The 25,379-nt window shown below is 62.6% G+C and overlaps 2 protein-coding genes across 9 annotated transcripts in view; one reads left to right on the forward strand and one right to left on the reverse strand.

Moving 5' to 3' along the window:
- Nucleotides 1–17,295, forward strand: part of CRTC1 (CREB regulated transcription coactivator 1) — a 78,154-nt gene extending 60,859 nt beyond the window's left edge. For 2 of the 8 annotated variants that reach the window (XM_022558839.3, XM_022558840.3), the window contains 6 exons: nucleotides 1,800–1,933; nucleotides 3,679–3,993; nucleotides 6,106–6,210; nucleotides 9,693–9,779; nucleotides 10,401–10,581; nucleotides 11,837–17,295. In XM_022558839.3, coding sequence (XP_022414547.1) covers nucleotides 1,800–1,933; nucleotides 3,679–3,993; nucleotides 6,106–6,210; nucleotides 9,693–9,779; nucleotides 10,401–10,581; nucleotides 11,837–12,048 — 1,034 coding nt within the window. In that variant the 3' untranslated portion in view covers nucleotides 12,049–17,295. The remainder of the gene's footprint in view (nucleotides 1–1,799; nucleotides 1,934–3,678; nucleotides 3,994–6,105; nucleotides 6,211–9,692; nucleotides 9,780–10,400; nucleotides 10,582–11,836) is intronic. The other 6 variants (XM_089905308.1, XM_089905309.1, XM_089905310.1 and 3 more) reach the window with 6 other exon arrangements.
- Nucleotides 17,296–17,429: 134 nt separating this feature from the next.
- Nucleotides 17,430–25,176, reverse strand: COMP (cartilage oligomeric matrix protein). The gene is made up of 19 exons (XM_022558671.3): nucleotides 25,098–25,176; nucleotides 24,783–24,868; nucleotides 24,317–24,368; nucleotides 23,721–23,890; nucleotides 22,919–23,056; nucleotides 22,551–22,625; nucleotides 22,291–22,449; nucleotides 22,098–22,202; nucleotides 21,902–22,009; nucleotides 21,542–21,701; nucleotides 20,882–21,000; nucleotides 20,616–20,668; nucleotides 20,334–20,515; nucleotides 19,941–20,119; nucleotides 19,765–19,813; nucleotides 19,365–19,561; nucleotides 18,695–18,867; nucleotides 17,937–18,076; nucleotides 17,430–17,854 (listed from the first exon to the last, which is right to left on the reverse strand). The coding sequence occupies exons 1-19, from the start codon at nucleotides 25,174–25,176 to the stop codon at nucleotides 17,808–17,810; spliced, it is 2,271 nt and encodes a 756-aa protein (XP_022414379.1). The 3' UTR covers nucleotides 17,430–17,807.
- Nucleotides 25,177–25,379: the final 203 nt, after the last annotated feature.

Genomic DNA, 25,379 nt, shown 5'->3' on the forward strand with positions numbered 1-25,379 from the left:
TGGGTCAAGGTCGTGTGCCTCAAGCTGGGCTAGAGCACTCCAGTTTGCTGCGGGCCCCTCCCGTCCCCGTCGCCCCTCTGTCCCCGCCACTCTTGGCATCTGCCCCCGCTGCTTACCGAGCCCCGACATCTGCTCCCGACGTGCATGTTGAGCGTTCCTCGGCCCGCTGGACACATGAAGCGTCAGATGCTCAGAGAAGACGAGGGAGCAGTGCAGGGTCCCGACTCCCAGTGTGCTCTCAGCAGGCGTCTTCCGGACTCCTCCTGACTAGGCCTCTGTCGATGGCTCCCTTGACGTCGCTGTGTTTGCAGCAGCCTGATTCTGGGCCCAAGGTCTGTGCAGAAACTGGCCCCCGGGGGCTCCGCTACAGGAGCTGTCGACGGTGCCAGGCCCCCCCAGCAGTGCTCAGCCGAGTGGAGCGGCCAGGGCATCCGAGGGGAAGTGCAGGCGTGACCGGGCTCGCCTTGCACAGATGACACAGCCCCAGCGAACAGCTGCCTGGGGTAGAGGGAAGGCTGCCCGTCATCTCCCGTCAGTGTATGCTGGGTGCGTTCTTGCCAGCCCTGGAACCTGCCACCTCACCCGCTGGAACCAGGTTGATCCGGTGCCCTCCGCGGGGTGGGCCCAGCTCCCCCAGTGAGTCAGGCACCTTCACCTGGCCTTGACTGCTGGCCAGATTCTCTCGGAGCCTGCTCACGACCTCCTCAGGGCCTCGCGGTGAACTGGAGAGGACAAAGAAACTGAGTCTGGGGTGATCAGGCCAGGCCCCCAGGGCTCCCCTCCTGCCCCCAGCATCAGGGGGCCCATTGCTTCCCTGGCACAGTGCCCCAGGATCCTCTGGCAGGCCCCAACACACTGAACTTGACCTCACTTAGCTCCTTCACAGCAGACACATCCAGGGATCAGATTGCTGGGGGAGGGGGCCAGGGTGAGGGAAGGGGTGACTTGGAGCACCCCCGCCCCCAGCAAAAGCTCCATCAGGAAGAAGGTAAAATAACTGAGTTTCTTGCTCAGGTATCCTGATGGGGTTGGTGCTGCAGCATGGGGAGTGCATGAGGTGGGAGGAGAAGGTTGTGGGTGCGTGTTGTGGGGGGAAGGGCTGCTAGATACAGAGGTCGGGGCCAAGAGGAGATCTGGCCAATGGAGCAGTTATGGGAAGGGGCACGTTCACGGAATGGGGGTGAGGAGAACGATGAGGCTCAAGAAGAAACTGCAGCATCAGGCAGCACCGATTTGGTTGGAGCTAACCAAAACCCAAGCCATTTTAGGAAAAAAAAAAAAAAAAAGGAGGGAGACTGTCTCTGAAACCAGGGAAGTGCCAGCATGGCTGGATCTGGGGCTCAGGTGCTATCTCTGCCCCTCATTTCCCTTGTGGTTACCAGGATGCCTCCTCACACAATTCTGGACCTCCCTTCCTGGAGTTCCATCAAAAGCCCCCGGGCAGGGTCTCATTTGGCCAGCCTAGTCACATGTCCATCTGGGGGCCAATCATGCGGTAGCCTAGAGGTGGGGAAGCGCTGATTGGCAGGGCCTGCGGGACACGCCCCTCCTGGAGGGATGGCAGGATCTGTGGGGAGAGTGTTGGTCAGCACTGGAGGTGGGAGCCCATGCAGAGCTGGGGGACCCTGAGGTCAGGGTATCGGGACCTCAGAGGGGGCATCCCGGGTTTGGTGATCAGGATGTGCCCACTGGCGTCTGTCTGAGCGATTGGACTGTCCTCAGCAATGACCCTGGGTGTGTGAGTGCCCCCTGCCATGATCCCAGTGGCTGGCATCATGCCCACCCTCCCTTCCTTTCAGGGATGAGCACACCTGTCTCCTCGCCGCAGCACCGCCCGGCCGGCGTCAGCCCGCTGTCCCTGAGCACGGAGGCAAGGCGGCAGCAGGCCCAGCAGGTGTCGCCCACTCTCTCCCCACTGTCACCCATCACTCAGGTGCGAGGGCTCAGTGGGGCGGGGGAGGTGGGGCCCGGCTCTGCCTCTCTGGGAGGCCTCACGCTCCTTCCAGGGAGCAGAATCCTGAAAATCTTGCCAACATTTTTTTTTGCTTTTTGTTGTCAAATTTTCAAACACACGGGGAATGCAGAAATCAGTGGCCTGGATTCCCCTGTGCCCATCATGGCTGTTAGCTTGTGCCCGTGTGACTGGGCATTCTTTATTATGCTGTTCTCTTCTTTAAGATCTAGTTGCAATTTCCCCAAATAAAATGTTCAGAGAAGGTTCCCCCCACCACCACCAATTTACCATGTTTGCTTTGTCTGCTTCTTTGGTAGTTTTGTGTGTGTGTAGGAGTTGGTCCGTTTCATCAGAGTTATCCCACGTGCCAGCACACAGTCGTTCGTAGTACTCTCATAATCCTTTTCATTTCTGTGAAGTGGTTAGTAACGTTGCCCCTTTCGTTTCCGATTTCCATAATTGGAATCTTCTCTTTTTTAGTCAATCCAGGCTCATAGAACGAGTTAGGAAGTGTTCCCTCCTCTTCTATTTTGTTGAAAAGTTTGAGAAGCATTGGTATTAATTCTTCTTTGAACATTTGGTAGAATTCAGTGAAGGTGCTGCGGTCTTGGCAGATCTTCACTGGAAAGTTTTTGGTGGCTGATCCCACCTCCTTACTCATATCGGTCCTACTCAGACGTCCTTTCCCTTCTTGGGTCCGTTTCGGTAGTCTGTGTGTTCTGAGGAATTTGTCCGCTTTGTCTGCTTTTCAGTCCCTAATAGATAATATTGTTTCTTCGGTTTTTAACATGACCTCGATGGTCTTATCCACCCACAACGAAATTAACAGTAGTTCTTCTATACCTTCTGATGCCCGGCCTGGTCTCGGCTGTCCACAGTGTCTCTGTCTCTTGTACGGTTCTTGTTCAGATCAGGATCCAAACAGAGCCATGCGTGGCTCCTAGCGGCTGTGTCTTCAGTCTCTTCATCCGTGACCCCAGCCTCTTCTCCCCTCCCCGCCACGCCCCACCCCTGAGGCCTGCCTTCCCTTTCCGGAAACTGCCTTCCGGCCACTCCTTTCCTGCGTCCTGCTAAGTGTTTACATCCTGTAGCTCCTGGGCATATCCAGCCTCCCTCAGAGGGCAGGAGCCCATGCCTGCCTGCCTGCCTGAGGAACTGTCCGCACAGACTCATGAGCCTGGAAAACTTGCCTCTGGTTATTTTCCTCTTTCCAACTCCAAGAGGGGCCCGAGCTGGTCATTGCCGAGTGACCACACAGGAGCCTCCGTCAGCCCCACCGTCTCCAGCCTCCCCTTGGTGCCCAGGCTGCAGGGTGGCGGGAGGGGGTTCCTTCTCCCCGGCAGGACCCCACAGGGGCTAGGTGCTGGATCCCCGCTGGGCTACCAGAGTGTGGTGCCCTGTGCCTGCCCACAGTGGGGAAACTCCAGCTCAGAGAGGCGGGGGATGGGGGCGGAGCATCCTGAGTCTCTGCAAGTGTGGAAGGGTGTGCAGCGAGAAAGGCTCACTGGGGGCAGGCCTACTGAGCTGCAGCCCAGTCCTCCGTGGGCCTTGGGGGAAGCCCGCTCCGCTTCCCTGGTCCAGGGTCTGGACATCCCTCTGTTCATCTCTCACTTCAGTGTCAATCACGCCAGGCCATGGGGGTCCCCTGGGGGCCAGGTGCTCACAGCCCGCTCGGCCCACTCCTTTGAGCATGTGTCCCACCTGATGCCCTCCTCTCCATTCAGGCCGTGGCCATGGATGCCCTGTCTCTGGAGCAGCAGCTGCCCTACGCCTTCTTCACCCAGGCGGGCTCTCAGCCGCCGCCGCCGCCGCCTCAGCCTCAGCCCCCGCCCCCGCCCCCGCCTGCGTCCCAGCAGCAGCCGCCCCCGCCGCCCCCGCAGGTGCCTGTCGGCCTCCCCCAGGGCGGCTCCCTGATGCCGAGCGCCAGCCTGACTCGGGGGCCCCAACTGCCCCCGCTTGCGGTCACGGTACCATCCTCTCTCCCCCAGTCCCCCCCAGAGAACTCGGGCCAGCCGCCGATGGGGATCGACACTGCCTCGGTAAGCCCGGGGCGGGGCCTGACGGCGGGGGGTGGGGGGCGGGGGGTGGGGCTTGTGCAGGAGGAGCCCAGGGGCTGTGGGAGACCCCCATCAGACCTGCAGGAGGAGTGTCACGGTGCCTGGCTTTATCTGCAGCCACCTTGAGGCTCCACTTTGAGGCCAACTTGGCCAGGGGTTGGGGCTGAGGCAAACACTGCCTGGGGCTGGGAGCTCAGTGGGGTATTCTCCCTCGAATCCTCAAGCCAAGTTTGTCACCCCGGTATAGATGGGGAAACTGAGGCACAAGCAGGGGTCAGGTGCCCCAGACTTCACCCAGGACGGGCCACCCCACGTCTGGCTGCCAAGCCCTCCCCCATAGCCCCGATTGCCCCCCTCAGCCCTTCCCACCCAAGACAAGGCTTCCTCGGGGGCAGGGAGAACACGGAGCTCTCAGGGCCTCGGGAATGGACTTCTGAGAGCCAGAGGGATGGAGATGAACTTGGAGGAGAAGAAGGGATGAAGCCAGTTCTGTGATTCATACAGCACAGTGCCCTGGGCTGGGGGCCTGCAGCTCAGACAATGGGACCCCCTTGCCTGGGGCCAGGCTTGGGGTAACAAGTGCTAGGTTTTGACCCCTGCACCCCAAACCTTCCTGCTTGTTCAGACTTTCACCCAGGTTGCCCTGATGGGAAGGGAGTGGTCACAGCTACCTTTGACCACATCCAGAGGAACAGGGACCCACCTTTGGGGCCCAGCCAGCCCTCTCCACTCACTTGGCCCATGGCTGCCAGCCCCAGGATAAATGTCATCAGAACATCATGTGCTCTGTGAAGAACAGGCTCCCCCTGGGTTGGCCAGGGCGGGCAGGTAACCCAACAGGTAGAAACCCACATTTCCAGGCTGCTCTGATCCCTCAGAGGGCAGACCTCAGGGGTCCCCTTGGATGGGACTGCACCCAAGCCTTGCCTTGGGCAGAAACACAGCAGGTATGGAGGTGGCTCTGACAGTGGGGCTGTCTGGGGCACCCAGTTCCATGACACCCTGCCATGGCAGTGCCTCTCTGTGGACCTGGGGGGACATAGGAGACATGGGCTATCCAGGCCAGGCTCTCAGGTCAGGGCGCTGTTGTCGGGCAACCCCCTCCCCTCCCGTGGGAGTGGTGGATCCCTCAGGGCTCAGGTTCCAGTGGCCTCCTCTGTGAGTTTCTGTAGATCCACCCAAGCGAGGAGAATGTCCCTCTGGTCATTTTCCTCTTTCCAACCCGAAGAAGGCCTGAGCTGGTCATTGCCAAGTGACCATGCTGATGTCTCTGACACCCACACCCTCCTGCACGAGCCCCCTGCCCCATCTGGTCTCAACCGCCATCCCAAACTGCTCAGAACAGGCCGCTGAGGAAATGAAGGAGACATAGCACTTAAGGAGCCCTGGGCCGGCCGGCTGGGTCTCACTGAACAAGCTCAGAGAGGTCAGGCAGCTTGCCCAGAGGCACACAGCAGGGCCTCACTGGTTAGGACCAGAGCAGCGTCTAAATCCAGGTCCTGGCCGAGCTCGTCCTGCCCCCCAGAAGTCTGATAAGAAGCCAAGACCCTTTGTCATTCGAGTGAGGAGGTGGCCGTCCTTTGGAAGTCTGTGGACAGCGTAACCGGCGGACTTGTCCCAAGCAATACCAGTGGTAGTGACTACCTGGCGCCAGGAGCCCTGCAGTGTGCCCCAGGTGGCCTTGGCTGTCAGCCCGAGGGCATCTGACCGGCCCTGGCCTTCCCTGCCCTTGCGGGTGTGCGTGTTCACACGTGTGCGGCTGTGTGCACACGTACGTGGGTGTGGTGTGCGGTCGTGTGAGTGCTCTAAAACCTGCTGAGTAGAACTGATCCCTCCGCCCCTCCCCAGCCCCCCAGGGCGATTCTGTGAGGCTGGGTTCCATGCTCTCTGACAGAATGCCCCCACCCTTCCCAGAGTTGGGTTTGGAGTTAGGGCCCCTTGAGGCCCTGGGCTCAGGTGCCCTCCTGCAGGTGCCCTGGGTATTCAGCTCACCTGAGGGATGGGGGCCCTGCCGGGGGTGTCAGCAGCGAACAGCCAGTCCCGGGAAGCCAGGCCTGGGGCCCCGCGAGCATCCTGACCTGTCTGTCGTCACAGGCGCCGGCTCTGCAGCAGTACCGTACTAGTGCTGGCTCCCCAGCCAACCAGTCTCCCACCTCACCCGTCTCCAATCAAGGCTTCTCCCCCGGGAGCTCCCCGCAAGTAAGGGACGCCGCCTCCCCTCCCCGGCCTCCCCCACTCCAGCCTAGCTGGCACCCCCCCACGTGTCCCCCATCCACCTGTTTGTCCGCCGTCTGTGCCTCCCGTCTCACTCCACCCCATCTTGTTCACTCCACGCCATCTTGTTCACTCCACCGGGGTGGGGACCGGTGAGGGGTAGCCACCCTGGGCAGTGGCCAAGGAGAAGGCACCCTCTCCCGGAGCTGTCACATTCCCTCGGCGCCTCTGTGGTCCGCGCCAAGCCCCAAGTGGGGTTGGCGGGCTCCCCATTCGCATCGGTGACGTTGGTGTCGCCTTCGCCCCAGCTCTTCACCCCGTGGCTGGGATGCTGAGCCCAGCGTGCGGCTCAGAGCAGGCATCGAGCAGCCCGTGCACCCGTCCCCACCCATGTCTGCCCGCCCTGAGGCCTCCTGCTTCCAGGCTTCTGGAGGTGGAGGCGTGCTCCCCCTGCGTCAGGGTGCAGCTGAGGTGACGGCCAGCGTGTGATGGGGGCTCTGACTCTTCAGCCCCCTCTGCCCCTTAGGATGGCGTGTCTCTCGCCTTCAGACCCCCAGCACAGGAAGCAGCCCCTCCAGTGTCTTCGTCCTCTTCCCACAGATGAGACTGAGGCTTGCCCCAGGCAACAGGCAGGGCTAGATCATGTCTATCAGACTCAGGTTTTCCCTCCATACCAGGCACCACAGGACCCCGATCTCTGACACAGACACACACACACACCCCTTCCAGGTTCCTCAGAATCCCTCTTGGCTCTGCTCCATCCATGGGTGCATTCTGTCTCGAACCTTCCATCAGGGGAGAAGGGTTTCCTGCAAAACTGACATCCAGGCCCCAGACTTCTTGCTGTAGCAGCAGAGCCTCCCCAGGACCCCACCACCCCATCCCCAGGCTGAGAAACCTCAGGAGCTGCTGCAGTGCCCAAGACCCTGAAGTCTCCTTCTCAGCCAGGGGAAGATAGGGCCTTACTTCCCGGGTAGAGCAGGGGGAGGAGCTGTTCCTCCAGGCTGGACGTGGGCTCCCTTGTCCCCGGCGACATGCCCCGCTGTCCATCTCCCAGGCTCGCAGCAGCACACCCCGAGCCAGGCCCTGTGTGTCAGGACAGTAGACCTAGTCCTCAGGGGACCTGAGGCTGTTCTCATGGCTCACTGATACAGGAGGGGCGCTCCCTCCACCACCCACGGCAGCCAGGGGTCCCGCTGGGACTGTTGGCGTGCAGCCCCCCACTCCGCAGAAGGCAGGGAAGGTGCAGTGAGCTCGGGGCCGGCCGGGGGTCAGCCTGGTGTCTGCATGCTCTCTGTCCATCCCTGTCGGCTCTGAGCTCTCGCGGCTGGTCTCGTCACGTGGTGCTGAGGGGACGCGGGAGTGGGAGAAGTTGGTCCAGGCAGGGGAAGCGATAGGGGGCGCCTGCCCGAGGTGGGCAGCCCTGCCTGGGGCTGGTGTACGTGAGGCAGGACAGGAATTTAAGGGTGGAGCAGATCACTCTCAGGAGAGGTTCTCCTGCACCAAAGTGGGCCATTCTGAGCGGAAAGCACGTCGCTGTCTCATCAAGCCCGTGTCTGTGTGTCGGTTTGTCCGTCCGTCAATTGGGCACTGGCCAGGGAGGCAGGCTGCTCACTCAGATGTGAGGACGGGGCCGGCAGGCTGTCTGGCCCCAACCAGGGGCTCGCTTGGGGGCAAACCATGGTTTCCCACTGCAGCTGGATCTCTGGGGACATACTCATCAGCCCCATGGGCCTGGGTCACCCCACGCCTCCCCGGCCCAGCCAGCATCTCCCCTGGACGCACGAGGCAGCCGCCTTGCCCCACTTGGCCCCAAGCGGATGTCGCGTGTGTCCGGCTGCACCCTGAACCTTAGGCAGCTAGAATTGGCTCCTTTGTGCTGCCCCCTCCAGCCCCAGCCCTTCCATTCTGGGCAGACCTTTCTGGCAAACCCTCATGGTAGCTTCACAGGAGAAGCCATATCTGGGGTCTCCTGCGTGTGCCGGGCCTCTCTGGGGTCAGGGCCATGGGGACAGGGTCAGGGGCCGCAGAACAGCCTGCCCCCGGCCCCAGCCAAGGCCATCATCTACCCGCTTCACAGGTACCCCGCAACCTCACAGCCCCCTTTTCCAAACCTGAGGCTGGCGCCTTTTAGGGCAGGTGTGGCCTTTTTGCCACATTGTCTTTTTTGCTTCTTACTCCTTTCGCATTTCTAACTCTTTCCTGGTGTTTGAATGGAATGTGCATCCCCAGGAGCCACCGCACCAGCCGGAGTGACTGTCCCTTTCTGCGGTCAGTCCACTGAACACCCGGAGCGGCTGGGGGCCTCGTGGCCAACTCCTCTCTGGGATGGAGGCCTGAGAGTCAAGCTTTGGCGGTTGTCAGAGAACGCGGGGGCCTTTCTAGAATAGAGAGCTCAAAGCGGGGGGGTCCAGGGCCTGTGGTCCGTGAAGACTCTGACCTGGAAACGGCCGCAGGGGAGCGACTTCTGCAGGGCCACCCTGTTCTACAGAGGAGGAAACAGGCCAGAGCTCCCAGCCTCGGGGACGCCGAGGGCCCTGGGCGGGGCATCTGTTTCCCCAGGTCTGTTGCCTCCGGTGTGACTTGGCGACACACACGGCCATCCCTTTCCTCCCTTCCACATCCCGCCAGACTCTGTCCTGCCATCTCCCTGGCAGCATCTTGAGAATGGGCGGGAGCTCCACAGTCCTATTCTTGGCATCTCCACTGCCTCAGAGGATCCCCAGCCCCCTGCTCCTCTCCCAGGGGCAGCCCCCATCCCTCTGCCCCAGCTGGCATTGGGCAAACCGGAGTGGGACTGCCTGCCATCCCCCAGGCCCCAGGGCCTCACGGGCAGGCAGGCAGCCGCGGCTGGACAGGTGGGCAGGGGCTTTCCGTGTGCCTGTCCCGTGCTCGCTCTGTACACCCTTCCTGCCCACGTGTGTGTGGCCTGCTGCCTGTCCCGCGCCTCCCGTGTCTGACAAGGTACGCATCCCACCCTGAGCACCCAGAGTATCTCCCGCCTTGCCCCACTCACACACTTTCCCCTGTCAGGTGGGGTTTCCGGTCCCTGTGGCCCCTCGTCTTCCATCAGACGACAGCGGGTTCACCCACACCTGAGCTTAAGGAGAGGAGATGGGATGGCACTTTGGGAGAAGTTGGGCGGCAGAGGCCCCCTCCCCAGGAGCAGGTGGTGGAAAGGAGCAATCATCCCGAGAGTAGGGGTGCACCCCTCCACCCCAGTGGGTGTGGGCTCTCCCAGGAGCCCTGAGATAGACGTCATCAGCCTCTCATGTCCTGAGCATCTTCCAGGAAGTTCCAGAGGCCTCCCTCCTCTCCCAGCCCAGGCCGGTGGTGAGGTCCTGGGAGAAGGGTATGGGTGCAGCCAGCCCGTGGGAGCACCACCCCCACCCCCCACGCCATAGCAGCTTCACCCCCTGCCTGGTTTTGGGAACCCTGACGACAGTGGGCCTCTCTTCTGTCTGCAGCACTCTTCCACCCTGGGCGGCGTGTTTGGGGACTCATACTATGAGCAGCAGATGGCGGCCAGGCAGGCCAATGCTCTGTCCCACCAGGTGAGCAGGCGCCCACCGCAGACGCTCGCCAGACCCCGCCCGCTCCTCTGCGTGAGCTTCTCAGCCTCTCCAGTCTCCAGACTGCAGAGGCCCAGGCCCTGGAGGGGGTGGCTTGGCTTGGCCTCTCCTGGCGTTTGCACCCTGCCTGCAGAACGAGGCCGCCAGCGGAGGGGGGAGGAAGGGTAGGCGGTGAACGCTGGTAGGGACGGGCAGTGGCTGTTACAGCGGTGCCTCGGTGTGGGCCGTGCACGTGGGTTTGCCGGGAGGTTGCAGTGGCTTTGCGTGAAGGCCGGGATTGGGGGCGTGTGGGCACGGGAAGGGTTGGCTGCAGCCTGGAGCTGTTCACTCACTCACTTATCCATCCATCCATCCATCCATCCATCCAGCAAGCTCTGAGGGGGCCGTGTGCCGGCAGGCCCAGGCAGGTTCGGAGACGGGGAGACCCCAAGGCAGAGGGACTCATGCTTGGCAGCCCCAAGTGTACCTTGGCACGGGTGCTGGCCGTCCTGTAGGGGAGGAGGTGCTGGCGGTCGCAGGCAGGCCGGCCAGCCAACCACGGCCGGGGCCCCAGGGTGGCCAGCTCGGGGGGCTGGCCTCACACCTGTATGCTTCCTGTCCCAGCTGGAGCAGTTCAACATGATAGAGAATGCCATCAGCTCCAGCAGCCTGTACAGCCCGGGCTCGACACTCAACTACTCACAGGCGGCCATGATGGGCCTCACGGGCAGCCACGGGAGCCTGCCGGACACACAGCAGCTCAGCTTCCCCAGCCACGGCAGCATCCCCAATATCATCCTCACAGGTGAGAGGCCGGGGGAGATGGAGTCCCTGCCCTGCGGGGTGAGGCGCAACGGGGCTGAGGTGTCCCTGCCCAAGGAGGCCAGAACCCACCGACCTCGGCTCACTGCTGGGCTTACAGGACACAGGCTGGGGAGACGCACACTGGACCCTGGACCAGGTGTCCGGTGTCCCAGGCTCAAGAGTGAGAACAGGATGAAACCGGTCTCTCACCTAGCCCTTCACCTCCTGCCCAGCCCCCTGAACCCCCACGTGCCGGGGATGCATGTGACTGTGGGGTGGGCCCTGCCTGCTGGGGCTTGTCCCGTGCAGCTGACAGAGCTCGCGCATGCTGCGTCGGGCCGCCCCGAGCGGCCTGAGCACAGTGCCCAGGCACCCAGGCTTGCGCACGCTCATGTTGAGTGAGTCTTCTCCCAGCAGAGCTCAGACGCTGCAGTCCCCCACCCCCACCCCTCGTCATGCCCCTGAAGGTCCTAGGTTTTATCAAAGACGGAGGTGGTTTCCTCATAAGCCAGGGCTGTCGGGGAATTGAGGGTGAGACCCTCTCAGCAGTCCCCACTGACATCTCTAGGATGGAAGGGGTTCCCGCCCAGAGCTCCCCACAGCCGGAGTGCAGACCCAGTGCCTCCTCCCCGCCCCAAGGGTCTGCAGGAGATGCTCTGGTTGTAGAAGCCTTGGCCTTGGAGGTTGTGTGAGAAGGATCAGGCCTCTGTGATTGTCCAACAGCCCAGAAAGAACGAAACTTTCATATATGTTTCCCAGATTGGGAAACTGAGGCCCAGGATCTCACCACAAGTAGAGGAAGGAGCCCAGGTGTGAACCTGGGTCTCTGCAGGGAAACCCGGGCTTCCCTCCAACCCACAGGGAGGCCCCTGATGCACATGGAGCAGACTGCCTGGCAGAACCTGGCAGAGACTGAGAGGCCCCTGCTCCCTCCAGGTCACACTGAAGTCTGTGTCGCAGCCCTCATCCCAGGGCTTTCCGGCCCTGGTCCCCTGACATCTGGGTTGGGACTGTTCTGTGTGCTATGGGGTGTTGAGCAGCATCCCTGGCCTCCACCCACCTGATACCAGTAGCATTCCCTCCAGTCGTGACAACTAAAAATGTCCCCAGACATCGCAAATGTCCTTTGGGGAACACACTACTCAGGTGAGCTCCCTGGTATGGCCTGAGCATTGATGGGAGCCATGGAGGCGCAGAGTCGGGGTGCGGGGAGTCAGGGCCAAGCTGAGCCTTTTGTGTGTACCCCCCACCCCCAGTGACAGGAGAGTCCCCTCCCAGCCTCTCTAAAGAACTGACCAGCACGCTGGCCGGGGTCGGTGACGTCAGCTTCGATTCTGACAACCAGTTCCCCTTGGACGAACTCAAGATTGACCCCCTGACCCTGGACGGACTGCACATGCTCAATGACCCAGACATGGTCCTGGCCGACCCGGCCACCGAGGACACCTTCCGGATGGACCGTCTGTGAGCCGCACGCTCGGCACACGGCCGCCCAGCCCCCGGCTCCGTCACCCCACTGGTCAGTGGTCCCCACGGCGTCTCCCCAAGCCTGGGGACGGTGGCGCTCCGTCCCTCGCAAACGGCCGAGCTTGTGATTCTGAGCTTGCAATGCCGCCAAGCGCCCCAGCCCACCCGCCCGCCCACCCCGGTTGTCCACCTCCCGCGTGAGGCCGCGTGTCGTCGCCCCCGCGGACCCTCCCTCCCTGCTCTCTCGTCCCCCTGTAAGATGCGGAAAGCGTGCTGGGCAGGGCCGCCGGCCTCGGGGGGCGCCGTGCTCTGCGACGGTGGTGGGATGAGGTGCATCTTGCGACTGTTGTCCAGCTCTCACTGCCTTCCTTTGTCCCCGATCCCCCCACCCGCCCGCGCCCCCAGCCCTTGGTTAGGTAGCGAGCCAGCCCCACCCCGCCGAAAGGAGAAGGCGCCGGGGGCGGGGGGTGGGCGGACATGAAGCAGAAATAAACACTATTTGGACTGCCGTCTTTTATATTTCTGAGCACACACAGAACACTAGACTCCATCCCACGGAGGTGGGATGCGAACATGTGAAAGGAGCATGCGAAGCAGCTACATCTCCCCCGGGGGCCAGTAGGGAAGCCCATGCCCCCGCCTCGCCACCCCCAGCTGGGCCCCTTGGTGGCCACCTTTGCTGTGAAATCCCCACCCAGGCCTGTCGGGGATGCACGTGGAGGGGGGGATTATTTCTAGGGGGTTTTGCGACTTGTTTCCTCTTTCTTTCTCTGTACCGTGGTCACTGTTACTATTATTTAAAGAATGGCCGGGGGCGGGGGGCGGGTGGAGGCGGCCGGGGCATTTTTTTGGTTTGTTTCTTTCGGTTTGTATTTACATTTTGGTTGTAGATGAATAACTGACTCCTTCAAGCCAACACTTGCCTGAGAGCATGTTTTTATTCTAGAAATCCAGCGTTATAATATTTGTAAGCTAACTGGAAGCGGTCTGCTGCCTGCCCGGGTCTGAGCTGCATCTCCGGCCTTTTTACTTTTGCTCCGTTATCCCAAAACAGAAGGACATGAGGTTGGGCTGGGCTCGCTGGCCTGGGTGGGCACTCTGGCAGAAGCTGGCAGCAGCGGCCAGAGGGGCCTCTGCTCTGATCCCTAACGGACTTCTGGGAAGGAGCCCCGGCTTCCATCAGGGGTCTTGTGAAGACCCAGCTCTGCCCGGCCTTCCCAAAGGTGCCAGCCAGTCCTCAGGGCAGGCCTGTCCTAGACCCCGTGGCTGGCGGCAGCAGCCGCGGCCCCTCTGTTCTGAGATGCCCCAGAGACGAGCCTGTCCTCAGCACCCCCATCCCGAGGTCCAGCCGACATTCATCCCCTCCCACCATCCCGCCATCTCTTTCGTAGCCCTTCCTGGCAGGGCTGGATTTGGAGGCAAAGAACAGTGTGCATTTTAGCGGCTGGTTTCCAGGTGCTTCTCAGAGTGCCTCAGGAGGCCCAGGTGACCATCCATCGGGGCTCACTGGCGCACCAGAGGCCATCCGTCTGCCCTGCAGGCCCTGCGAGGGGGCGACAGGGCTGGCTTTGTGTTCTGTCAGTTGCTTTGGAATAGGAACGTCCGTTTCATTCCCTCCGACATCGCATCTCGAGTTCTTACTCGCTCCTCCACCTGCCAGCAGGGCTGGCACCTCCTGCCTGGTGCGTTTCCGCCTCCGTCGGGGTCTTGGGAGCGCCCGCCTCTATCTGTGGGAGCCAGATTTGATCCTAGCGACCATCCCTCTCTCTTGTTCCCTGGCCGGGCTCTTAGCACGTGGCCAAGTGGCCGCGTGGCCCCACAGACGGGAAGCCCCCTGTCCTCGGTCACTTGGCCTCCGCCGCTGTTGTCTGGACTGGAGTTAGGTTTAGTGTCAGTCCATCCAGGTCAAGGGCCCGTCTTCTTTCCAGGGCTGGGGGCAAAGAGTTGAGGACTCTTTCTTTTTTTAAAGAAAAACTACATGTATGTACATAGAAGGGTTTGATTACCATTAGACTTGTATGTAGAACTTTTTTAAAAAAATGGCCTTAATAAAATTACAAGCAACCTTCCTGGATGCAATTTTCAAACAAGGAGTTGGGGACCCCGTGAGGGAGCCCCGTCAGCCCACATTTCCCATCTGCCCAGCAGTGGGTTCTTGGTGCAGATGGGCAGGGAAGGAGGGACTGTCCAGCCCCATGGCGCGTTTCTAGTATCCCTAGGCCAGGAGCACAGGTGACACTGTATTAACACGGCAGCCTCAGCCCATGAGGGGCGTAGGTGCAGAGCTTTCCCAGGGAGGGGATCCAGCCAGGAGCCAGCGGGCAGGCGTCCTCAAAGGGTTCACTGCCCCCTCCTGGGCCTGGGCAGGCCTCTGGGGGTCTACAACAGGGGATTTGGGGTTTTTTCTTAAATATCATTTCTCTACTAAATATTGAATATGAGTTGCCAAGACTTTTAGAAACAGGACAGCTTAAGGGAATCAGCCCTTTGACTTGTGACGTGAAAATACTGTGATTTCAGACGAGCTGCGCCGTGAGGTGTGAGCTGGAGCCCCTGCGTCGTGTATATAGACCCGCTCGCTGTGGCCGAGCCCCCCTCAGCTGTGCAAACCTTTCCTCCGGGAGCGTGAGCCAACCAGCGTGTCCCCACCTGCCTCAGCTTACCCTCTGTCCTCTGAGCCCCCAGGGTGGTAAATTTGTTCCCCCGTGAGGCTCCATGGGCCGAGGATGAGACCTGGGGTCAACCTGTCTCTGTGTCCCCCAGAGAAGAGAGTTCATGCCCCTGGTCCCCACCCTCCGCCTGTCAGCATCACCCCCTGCAGTGCCCAGGGTTGACTTGGGGAAGGAGGAGTCTCATCGGGGTCACATCCCTGTCTCAGGTACCCGTGAGGACCTCCCCCCGCACCGTGCCCTTAGCAGAGGGAAGACAGGCAGCACTGTTTGGGGTACCCTGCAGCGCCCCCCCCCGCTTTCCTTGCACGCCTTGCTTCCCCCCAGCGCTCTTCCGGGCAAGAAGGGTAGGGGCCAGTCCCCTGGGGCAGGGGGCCCTGAGACCCTCAGTGGAAAGCTCAGGGAGCAGGTCGACCCTTCAGCAAAATTTGGAGGCCCACGGCCAGCGGTATCCAAAAACCAGTGAGGCTTCCCTGTGGGGACAAGTACACAGCAGAAGGGACCCTAATTGCGTTGGGTCCAGCCCCCAACCCCAGTGTGGTCCACGGAGTTCCCTGGGACCAGGCCTGCGAGGCTGGAAGGCAAGGGCAGGTGTGTGTGTTTGCAGCCCTTTCCCCAGCAACGCCTCCATTCACTGGGAGTGCTTGGCCGGCCTTTGCAGCCTGTGTGCTGTTATCTCCTTGTGGGTGTTGAGGGCTGGGCAGGAGGGTTCTGACGTCGTAGGTGTGTTTGACCAGATTTCTTCAGGTGGCCGACCTCCGACCTCCGAGGAGGGCGGCCAGCCAAGTGGGCCCATCGTGAGGCCTGTGTGTCACAGTGGCGCGGGCAAGGACAGCTGTCCATCTGTCCGTCCATCAGATGCTGTGAGACTCCTGCGTGGAGGGCGAGACGTCCCGTGTCGTCCATCCATCCTGCTGGGGTGGGTGTCCAGTTTGGGGGCTGCGTGCATGCTGGGTGCTGGCCACGGCCTGGTCACAGGGGACGGGAGTAGGTACGAGGCCCATGGAGGTGCTGGGTGGGACTCAAGCAGCAGGGGTGACCCCCCTCTGTCCAGCCTCCTGGGCCTAATGAGCCCCCATGATCACCTTCTCCTAGAGAAAACTTTGTTGACCTGGAGGCCTCCAGGCAGCTGAGAACGCCTGGGATGGTACACCCCTCCCCAGACCTCCACACCCTGAGCTAGTTCATAACCAAACTTGCTGCCGAGCTCCTGCCCCCAACTGGATTCTGAGTCTTCTGCATTTCCAAAGAAGGCATCCCCACCCCAGGGTGCAGGCTGGGTGTGGTGAGGCCTGGTGGGGTCAGGAGACCCCCGCCCCCAGCCCTGACACAGCAGTAGCAGCACCCATCACCCTCACTGGGTTCTGAGGGAGCCATAGTCAGAGTCCTCAGGGTGCCTGCCCTTGGCGTAGTGTTGGGGCACAGGGGTGCAAGGTCAAGGGTACCTGCTGCTCTTGGGCCTGGCCTACCACCCCTGCAGGTGACGCTTCAGGTGAGGGAGCTGTGGCCACCTGAGCTCCACGCCGCCGCCCCCCCCCCCCGCCACGTGACCTGAAGAGCTGGGGGAGGATTTGGCACCTCGCCTACCCTGGGAGGCCTGCCTGGGGTGAGTGGGCAGACAGGTCTGTTTCTGCCCGAGTTCTCCGTGGACGCTGGGCCCCCATCCCTTGGGGGGCCTCACATCATATGACAGGGGTCCTTGGGACATTCCTTTGTCAGGCCCTGCCCGGCCAGCTTGGCCTGAACCAACTCTTTTTGGCTTCCTCGGCTTTTGGGGGTCCTGGCTGCGTGGGGCTCAGGCACCTCTCCTAACCGTTGGTGTGCCACAGGTGGCTGGCCACAGACAAGAGTTCTACCCCAATGGAGGTGGGGTGACCTGCACCCCCAGGCCTGGGCGCTGGGGTGCTCCTGGAGGCGCCGGCGGACAGACAAGACCCTTGTGACCCGGGCCTCAGTTCCCTCTTGTCATTAGCTCAGGCCCACGGGTCTCAGGGCCCCAGGCTCATCCCAGGCAGGGGCTGGACGTCAGGGACTGGTTCCAGACAGCTCCCTCTGCCTTCTGCCCTCCTGGCCAGTGCCCAGCACCCTGTCCCGAGGAGCCAGTGACACTTGGGTTGCCCCCATCTTGCAGGGTTGTGGAATTTGGGGGTAATCGATGCCCAGCCTGTCGTTTCTGGCCTCCTGCCAACCGGGGACAAGGGGACACAGCTGTGGCATTTGCTACCAGACTCCGGAAGGGAGGGCTTTGGCAGTCAAGGTCCACTGACCCCGCCATGCCCTCCGTTGGAAACTGCCCCTGCCCCTCCAGGGACTGGGCACTGATATATGCAAACCTGCCAGTCCAAGCCCTGTCCCACTCATGTCCCTCTTTCCCCCAGGCTGGCTCTGCCCCCACCCCCAGCATGTACATTGTGCTGTAGATGTCCCGTGGGCCGCACGCGTGGGTGCCCATGGCGGGCGGGGGCGGGCGCTCAGGGCGCACTTGGCCGGCCCCTGCCCATCCTCTCTGACGTGGACGCTATCGTCTGTGTACCTTTGCATCCTTTGTAATGAAACGTAATAAAAATACAATGTTTTCATCTCTGCCTCCTCCCCTTTTTTCCTGCCCTCTCCTCCCCTCTGGAGGATGAACTGTGGGTGTTGCAGGCGCACCAGGCAGGAGCCACACAGGGGCCACACACACAGACACAGACACACGGACACGCAGGCATGAGCCCCTCACACACACACCCCAGGATCCTGGGGCAGACGCCCCAGGAGGGTGAGTGGGATGCAGCAGGGCCGGACACTCCTAGTCAGGCTTCTAGGGCCCCAGCCAGTCACGGGGGGAGAGAGTGGCAGGCCCCCAACTCTCCCAAGGCCTGAGTTTGGGGTCCCTGGCCTCTCCCCAGAGGCTCGACCCTTCCATCTCCCCTCAGCAGAGACCACAGCCGGCTTGTTCCGCCACACACACACTTTATTTTGTCCTCTTTGAGCCCCTCTCCCTCCCCACCAGGCCAGCTGCCTCTTGGGGCCGGGTGCTGATGGCCTCCCACAGTGAGGGCAGCCGTGAGGGTGGCCGTCATCCAGTGGCGGGTCCCCACCTGTGTCCCTAGGCCTGCAGCAGCCTCTGGACCTCGTAGTCCTCAGGGATGGTGTCTGTGGAGAGAGGATGAGCAGGTGAGGGGGGGTGAGGCTGGGCGGTATGGACTCCCCACCTTCCCCAACAGGGTCGTCTTACCATTGCAGCGGTAGCGCAGGTTGGCCCAGATGATGTTCTCCTGGGAGAAGCAGAAGACTCCCAAGCGGCCTCCCCGCATGGTCGTGTCCAGGACCACATTGCTGTCCGCAACCAGCTCCGGGCCCTCGTAGAACCTCACTCTGCGGAGAAGGAACGGACTGTGATTCGGGGCCCTGGGCCAGGTGCCTCCTCCCCTCTCAGAGCTTCAGCATCCTGCCCCATGAGCTAGGCCCCCTCCTCTCTAGGAGAGGGGGCCATATGTCTCCCTGCCTGGGCCATGCTCAGGGCAGAGGGGGCTCCTGACCTGAGCCTCAGTTTCCCTGTGTGAGAGGATGGACATCTAGGGCCCTGCACACAGTAGGTGCTAAGCGTAGTGCCTGGTCTTCCTGGCAGTGTAGAGTGGGGCTTGAGAAACCAGGAGTGAGTGAGACCCCCCTACTGCTGTGTGCAGAGTCCAGAACCACCGGACCCTTGAGCCCAGACCACCCAAACTGGCCCCGCCTTTTCTGAGTCCAGGCCCCCCCATGTCTCACCTCTCCTCTGGCCCTGCCCCCTGAGCAGCTCCCTGCACGGCCTGGCCCCTCCCCCTGTCCTGGGACGGGTATCATGCCCTAGGGCCAGACAGTTATTTCTAAATGCCTGTATTATTCCCATTTTACAGATAAGGGGACCGAGGCCCCCTGAAGCACTCCCCCTTTCCCTCAAGAGCCAGGATAGAGCAGGGACTCCGGGCCCCCTGGCAGAGGGCGGGTTCCCACCTGATGTAGCCCACTTGGGGCCGGTGCTGCAGGAACCAGCGATAGGACGTCTTGTCCTTCCAGCCCACATTGCGGGGGTCCTTCCACAGCAGCCGCACCTGTGACTCTGTGTCCCCCGTGTGCCACAGTGCATTCCGAAGCTGCTCCCCAGGGCCTGTGGAGGACTTCACGGCCTGCCACGCCGGAGAACAAGGGAGTGGGGGTCAGAGACCACACAGGCCACCAGAGTCCCCAGACAGGCAAGGAGCTGTGAGTCATAGAGGAGTGGTGGGGACCCCCAGTATGCCTGGATGGGAGACCCATGAGAAAGCCTTGGGAGCCACGAGGAGCTTTGCAGTCAGGCTGTAGGGGCAGCAGTGGTTTGTGGGATAAACTCGAGTCTAGAGGACTTGGGGAATTCTAGGGTTTCAGTGAAATACTGGGGTCTATGGGGTCTGCAGGAGGATTTGGAACCTGAGGGAAAGTTTGGGGCTCAGTGAGAGGGTTTTGGGGTTCACAGAGAGATTGGGGGATCCCGGGGGAGTGTTTGAGGGCCTGTGGGAGGAACTAGGTAGAAAGACTTCTAGGTCCATAGAATGAGGCCAGGGGCTGTAAGGCTTTGGGGATCTGTGGGAGGGTTTGGGGCCTCCGAGTTGGCACTGAGACCAAGAGTTCAGGTAGGGCCCAGCACCTTGAGCTGGATGCCAGGCTCCGCCACTGCACGGAAGGGGTTTGCCTGCCAGTATGTCTGCTCCATCTGCTTCCACATGACCACATAGAAGCTGGAGCTGTCCTGGTAGCCAAAGATGAAACCCGCGTAGTCGTCATCCGTGACCGTGTTCACGTGGAACGTGCCTTCGAAGTCCACGCCATTGAAGGCCGTGTAACCTGGGGAGAGGAAGGGACGCTAGCCCCTGCCGCACCGGGGCCCAGATCCACTCCCTGGCCCCGCCCCTCCAGAGTCCAGAACGTCCGACCCCTGAGCCCAGACCACCCAACCTGGCCCCACCTTTCCTGAGTCCAGGCCCGCCCCGTCCCACCTCTCCTCTAGCCCCGCCCCCTGCACGGCCTGGCCCCTCCCCGTATCTCACCCACACCCAGGCCAGGGTCGCTGTTCATCGTCTGCACGATCTCCATCCCCTGGTGGGGTTCAAAGGAAGAAGGGCCTCAGGCCAGCCGTGTGGGCCCTCGGCTCCCCGCCCCTAGCTTAGGACCCGCTGTGGCGGTCCTGGGCTCCCCCCACCTCCCGCCTGGGCCCCGCCTGCACCTGGTTGAGCACCACCCAGTTAGGGTCTATCTGCGCGTCGCCCTCGGGGTCCAGCACGACCGTCTGGAAGGCCCGGAAGTCGGTGAGGGTGACCTCAGCGTTCTCCGGACACACATCGATCTTGTCCACCACCTTGTCTGCATCAAAGTCCCCCTGGCACGCGTCGCCCACGCCGTCCCCTGAGAGGAGATGGGAGGCCCCCCCACCGTAGTAGAATCAGCTCCAGGCCCCGCCCCAGGCCTGGCCACGCCCACACAGGCTACCGGCCCTGCCCGCACCATGTCTCCAGCTCCGCTCACACGTGCCACTGGCCCCACCATGCCCACCCCAAATCTCACCCTAGTGGCTCCACACTAGCCCCATCCCCACCACAGGCCCTGCACCCTGCCTTACGGTCCACGTCTTCCTGGCCCGGGTTCGGCACCAGGCGGCAGTTGTCCCGACTGTCGGGGACCCCATCGTTGTCATCATCGTCGTCGCAGGCGTCACCCTGGCCATCGTGGTCTGAGTCCTGCTGGGCGCTGTTGGGCACTGTGGGGCAGTTGTCCCGCGAGTCCTGGTGCCCATCCCCATCCCTAGAGTGGGTGGGTGGGGCAGAGACAATGAGACCCCAGAAAGCTGGATCAAGGGCTGCGCACCCTGGGTGCCCACCTCAGCCCCAGATGTCCTCCTTACTGGTCTTGGTCGCTGTCACAAGCATCTCCCACAAAGTCGTGGTCCACATCCCTCTGTGGGCGGGGGAAGGTTGTAGATGTCCTTAATCAGGGCAGAAGAATTCAGAAGCCTCCCGCCCACCCCCAGTTCCAGAGCCAAGGTCCTTCCTGACGCAGAGGAACACCACCCCACCCCCCACAGGCTGCTGGGACTGGGCTGGAGTCTTGTTAATCAGCCTGGTGCTTAGCCCAGGGGTCTGACCCAGCTGGGGTCCGGCCTGCCCTCACCTGGTCTGCGTTGCTCTTCTGAGGACAGTTGTCACAGGCATCCCCTACACCATCGCCATCACTGTCCTTCTGGTCTGAGTTGGGCACCCTGGGGCAGTTGTCCACTGCGTTGCGGATCCCTGCGGGAAGCAGAAGGACAGAACAGGATCCCAAGATTAGGACGGGGCCAGGCTGACTTCAGCAGGGCAGGTGCAGCCCTGGGGCTAGCTTGGGACAGAGTCCCACCCCATCTTTGGCTCCCAATAACAACAAAGTTAAACCAAGTATTCATGCCCAGTCGCCAGCCTCCTAGAGACAAAATGAATGGATGGCGGTGAGGGGACTAGCTCTGTGAATGCACCACCTCGAGTCTCTGCCCAGATGTAAAAATGGTACCTCCTCAGCCCTAAACCCCAGGCTCACGTCTCTGTCCTCTTATTTCCTCCCTGCAGCATCTAACACAGGGACCACCTTCCCCTCCTCCAAAAGTTCCTTCCTTTTCTCCTCGGCATCATATCCCAGCTTGCATTTTGCTGCCCGCCGGAGCATGGTCCACGGTCCCTGGAGCCCTAGGCGAGCACACCCCCTCCGGCTTCCAAAGGAGGCCGAGCCCCGCCCAGCCAAGCCCCGCCCCTTGGTGCCAGCCCTTCCCTCTCCTCTCCCCCCTGCCACAGAGCTCACGGTCGCCGTCTGTGTCGTCGTCGCAGGCGTCGCCTCGGCCGTCGTTATCCGTGTCCTTCTGATCGTCGTTCTTCTGGGACTGGCAGTTGTCGCATGCATCGCCCCACTTGTCGCCGTCCGCATTGCGCTGGTCTGGGTTCCGCACCAGCGGGCAGTTGTCCTAGAGGTCAGGGCCGGTTGGGAGTAGTCAGGCCTAGAAAGGCAAATGTCACTCCCCAGACTGTCCATCTCCGAGGCCCCGCCTCCTCTGCAGGGAACCCCCTAACCCTCTGGGACCCGTGAGATCAGCCTCTAAGGCCACACCCCTCACTCGAGCCAAGCCCCCATCTAGTCTCACCTAGGCCCCCGCTTTTGCCCCACCTTCTCGTTGAGGACGCCGTCCCCGTCGGCATCCGGGTCGCAGGCGTCTCCGATGCCGTCGCGATCCACGTCCTCCTGCCCTGAGTTGGGCACCGTCACGCAGTTGTCCTAGGGGTGGGCGCGGCGGGCATGAGGGACGCTGCCAGGGAGCCCCGCCCACCCTCATACCAGGCCTCGCCCTTCAGACCCCGCCCACCTTTCGGCACTGGCGCTCTGAGCAGCGCAGCTTCTCGTCGGGAAAGCCGTCCAAATCTGTGTCGCTGCCGCAGAAGACCCCGTTGCCAGCCCAGCCGACACCGCACTGCGGGTGGGGGAGTGAGTGGGTGCTCCGGCGTGGCCCCACCCCAGGACCCTCATCGTACGCCCCTCCTTGGCCCGCTCGCACTCACCACGCAGGATCGCGACCCATCACGCTCCAGGACGCAGTCGGCCTTCTCGTGGCACGGGCTGGGCGTGCCGTCGGGGCAGAAGCGCTGTGCGCGCCGACGGCAGCCTGATGCCTGGTCTCCCACGAAGCCGGGCTGGCACGGGCCGCACTGGAAGGAGCCCTGAGCCCGGGCCACAGGAGGTCAGCCCCCGCCCCCCACGCCTGACACTTCGCGTCCCATCCTCCATCTCTCAGTCCTTCCCCTCTCCTCCCAGGCCTTACCAGGGTATTGACGCATACGGAGTTGGGGACGCAGTTATGCTGCCCGGTCTCACACTCGTTAATGTCCGTGCAAACCTGGGTGGGAGGGAGGGCAGAGGTCACTGATCCTACGCAGATACCCCCAGACCTCCCACCCGGTTCACGTCTCCTCTGAATCCTACCTCTCCCCTACATCTTGCCTCCAAGCCCGACCATCCCTGACGTGGACCCTTAACTTGCTCTGTTCCCCAGACTCCGGTCCCTATGCCCTCCCGCTGGAGCGAGGCAGGAAAAGGCTGCGAGGCTGGAGGTCGAGTTTACTCAACAAAATGCCCCCCACCCCAACATGCTCCTCCTGGCTCCCCACCCCAACCCCCCACGGCCCTCACCTGCTTATTGGCCTTGGCGAAGGCCAGCCCCACGCCCTCGTGGGTGGGGCCGCTGTACCCCGGCGGGCAAGCCTCGCAGCGGAAGCCCGGACTGGTGTTGATGCAGCGGACGTGGGGGAAGCAGGGATGGGCGTTGCACTGGGGGAAGAAGGGCCCCGGAGGGTCAGAGGACGGACGTATAGCTGGGCCTCCCCGAGAGAGGCTTCTCAGGGCTTATTGGGCTTGTACTTGTAAAGTTCAAGGGCCATCAGCTAGCTCTTGGGGGGCGGGGAGTGCCATGTGGGGCAGAGGCCACTGTCCCAGGGGTCACACACGGCTTTGCCTTGATGTGGGAAGGGGCAAGACCAGGCGGGGAACAGAGCGTGCCTGAGGGGATCTGTTCCTGGGACCCGGTGGGCTGGGTGCTCATGGGCGGGGGAAGACATTTTGAGGGCGGGCGTCCCCAGAGGAGGCGGGAAGTGGTCGTCGGGGCGTGCGTGCCCGGCGGTGAGGAGGCTGTCGGGGCGGGAGCCCCCCGGTGGTGGAAGGGTGGCTGGGGTCGGCGGCTCCCGGCGGTGAGGGGGGTCGTTGAGGCGGACGTCACCGGCTACGGAGGAAGTCGTCGGGATGGGCGTCCCAGGTGGAGAGGGGGGTGGTAGTGGTGGGTGTCCCCCGGCGGTGGGGAGGTCGTCTGGACCTGCGCCCCTGGAGATGAGGGGGCTCTCCGGGAAAGCACCCCCAGCGGATGAGGAGTTCGTCGGGGCGGTGGGGAGCTGTGGGGTCACGCGTTGGGGGATCGTCTGGGCGGTGGTGACGGACGCACCTCGTTGACATCGGCGCAGTGCGAGCCGTTGCCGGTGAAGCCTGCGGGGCAGGGTCCGCAGCGCGGGCCGCTTGCTGTCTCGGTACAAGCCACGCCGGGGAAGCAGAAGCCGGGCGCGCACTGGCTTAGGGGCCTCACGCTCAGTCTGGGGGTGCGCGCGGGTTGCATCCCTGCGGGGGTGGGGCGGGAATGGTTAGGGTCACGCCCAGGGGTGGAGCCTGGGGGGGATGGCCCCTGAGGGCGTGGTGAGATCCTGGTTGTTCTGCGACCCCGCCTCGCACTGAGCGCTCTGCCCGCCAGGTCTCTCCAGTATCTGGATCTCTGCGCCCGGCCGTTTTTTGCTTCTCCCTCCGCGACTCTCCACCTCCCAGCATCTCTCGCAAGGTTTCTGGCACTTTTGGGGTCTCCCCCTCCCATAGTCTCTGTCTCCCCTTCCTGTTTCTCTCTCTCCATCCCTCATCCAATCTCTCCATCTCTGTCAGCCTCCATCTTCTCTGTCTCTTTTCCTCCCGGTCTGTCGTTCGCTCTCTGTCTCTGTCTCCCCATCTCTTCTCGCTCCCCAGCCGCCCAGTCTCTGCCGCCCCAGCTGCGCTCACCGCACGCGTCACACTCCATCACCGTGTTTTTCAGAAACGTGATCTCCTTGACCTTTGGTGCAAGGGGGATGGGGTGTGGTCAGCGGGTCCATCCCTCTCCTCCCCCGTCGGGTCTCCCCTCTCCCTCTCTCAAACTCCCTTCCCGCAGACCCACCCACTCTGCCCGGGCCCCCTCCCCACGGACTCCCTACCCCGAGATCCCTACTCTCCTAGCCCCTCTCTTCCTTCCCTGGGATTCCCTTCCCCCCTCACGGATCCCTACCCCTCTCCCGCGGAACCCCCTGTCCCTGGGACCCCTCTTTTTCCTCTTTTCCATAACTCTGGGCCCTCTTCACCTCCACCAGGATCCCCTTCTCCAGTCCTCCCCCCACTCCTCCACACTCCCCTACCTCCGAGACCCCCTTCTCCTCTTCCAAGCCTCTCTGTGCCAAACCGGCACCCCCGTCCCCCCAAACCCGGCAGGCACCTGCTGCCGCAGCAGTTCCCGCACATCCTGCAGCGCCGCGTTGGTCTCCTGTAGTTCGCGTAGCATCTGCGGGCCCAGGTCTGCACCTGCGCTGACAGGGGGCGCTGGTGGGGCGTCGGGGACCGGAGACCCCCATCACCACCCCTCACACCGCCGCGGCAGGGACCCCTGACGCCCACCCCATTTCCTGAGCCTCTGCCCCGCTGCCTGCTTTCTCCGCCCCGCACGCCCCGGCGAACAGTCCCCGAATCCCAAGAAGCCGCGACCCCAGGCCTCCCGCGAGTCCTGTCCGTTTGGGGGTCAGGCGCGGCTTACCCAGCGGGATCTGCCCCTGGCCCGATGCGCCGAGGGCAGCCAGGGTGAGCAAGAGAACGCGGGCGGCGGTGAGGACCATGACGGCGGCGGGGAGCTGGACAGCGGCTCGCTCTCTGCCGCCCACGAGGCCCGCGTGTCCTATTTATGCCGGCGGCGCGGCCGGCCCCGGGGACGGCCCTCCGCGGCCCTGCCCAGCGTCCAGCCTCAAGGTAAACAGACGGCGCTGGCCTCCGCGTTCAAGGCCCCGCCCAGCGCGGCTGAACCCGGATCCGGCGGGGAAAC

The sequence above is a fragment of the Delphinapterus leucas genome, unplaced genomic scaffold, assembly GCF_059928025.1.
Source record: "Delphinapterus leucas isolate spDelLeu-1000000601 "Yukka" unplaced genomic scaffold, BTC_Dleu_Yukka2 spDelLeu_asBTCV2_sq25, whole genome shotgun sequence".
Taxonomy (NCBI): domain Eukaryota; kingdom Metazoa; phylum Chordata; class Mammalia; order Artiodactyla; family Monodontidae; genus Delphinapterus; species Delphinapterus leucas.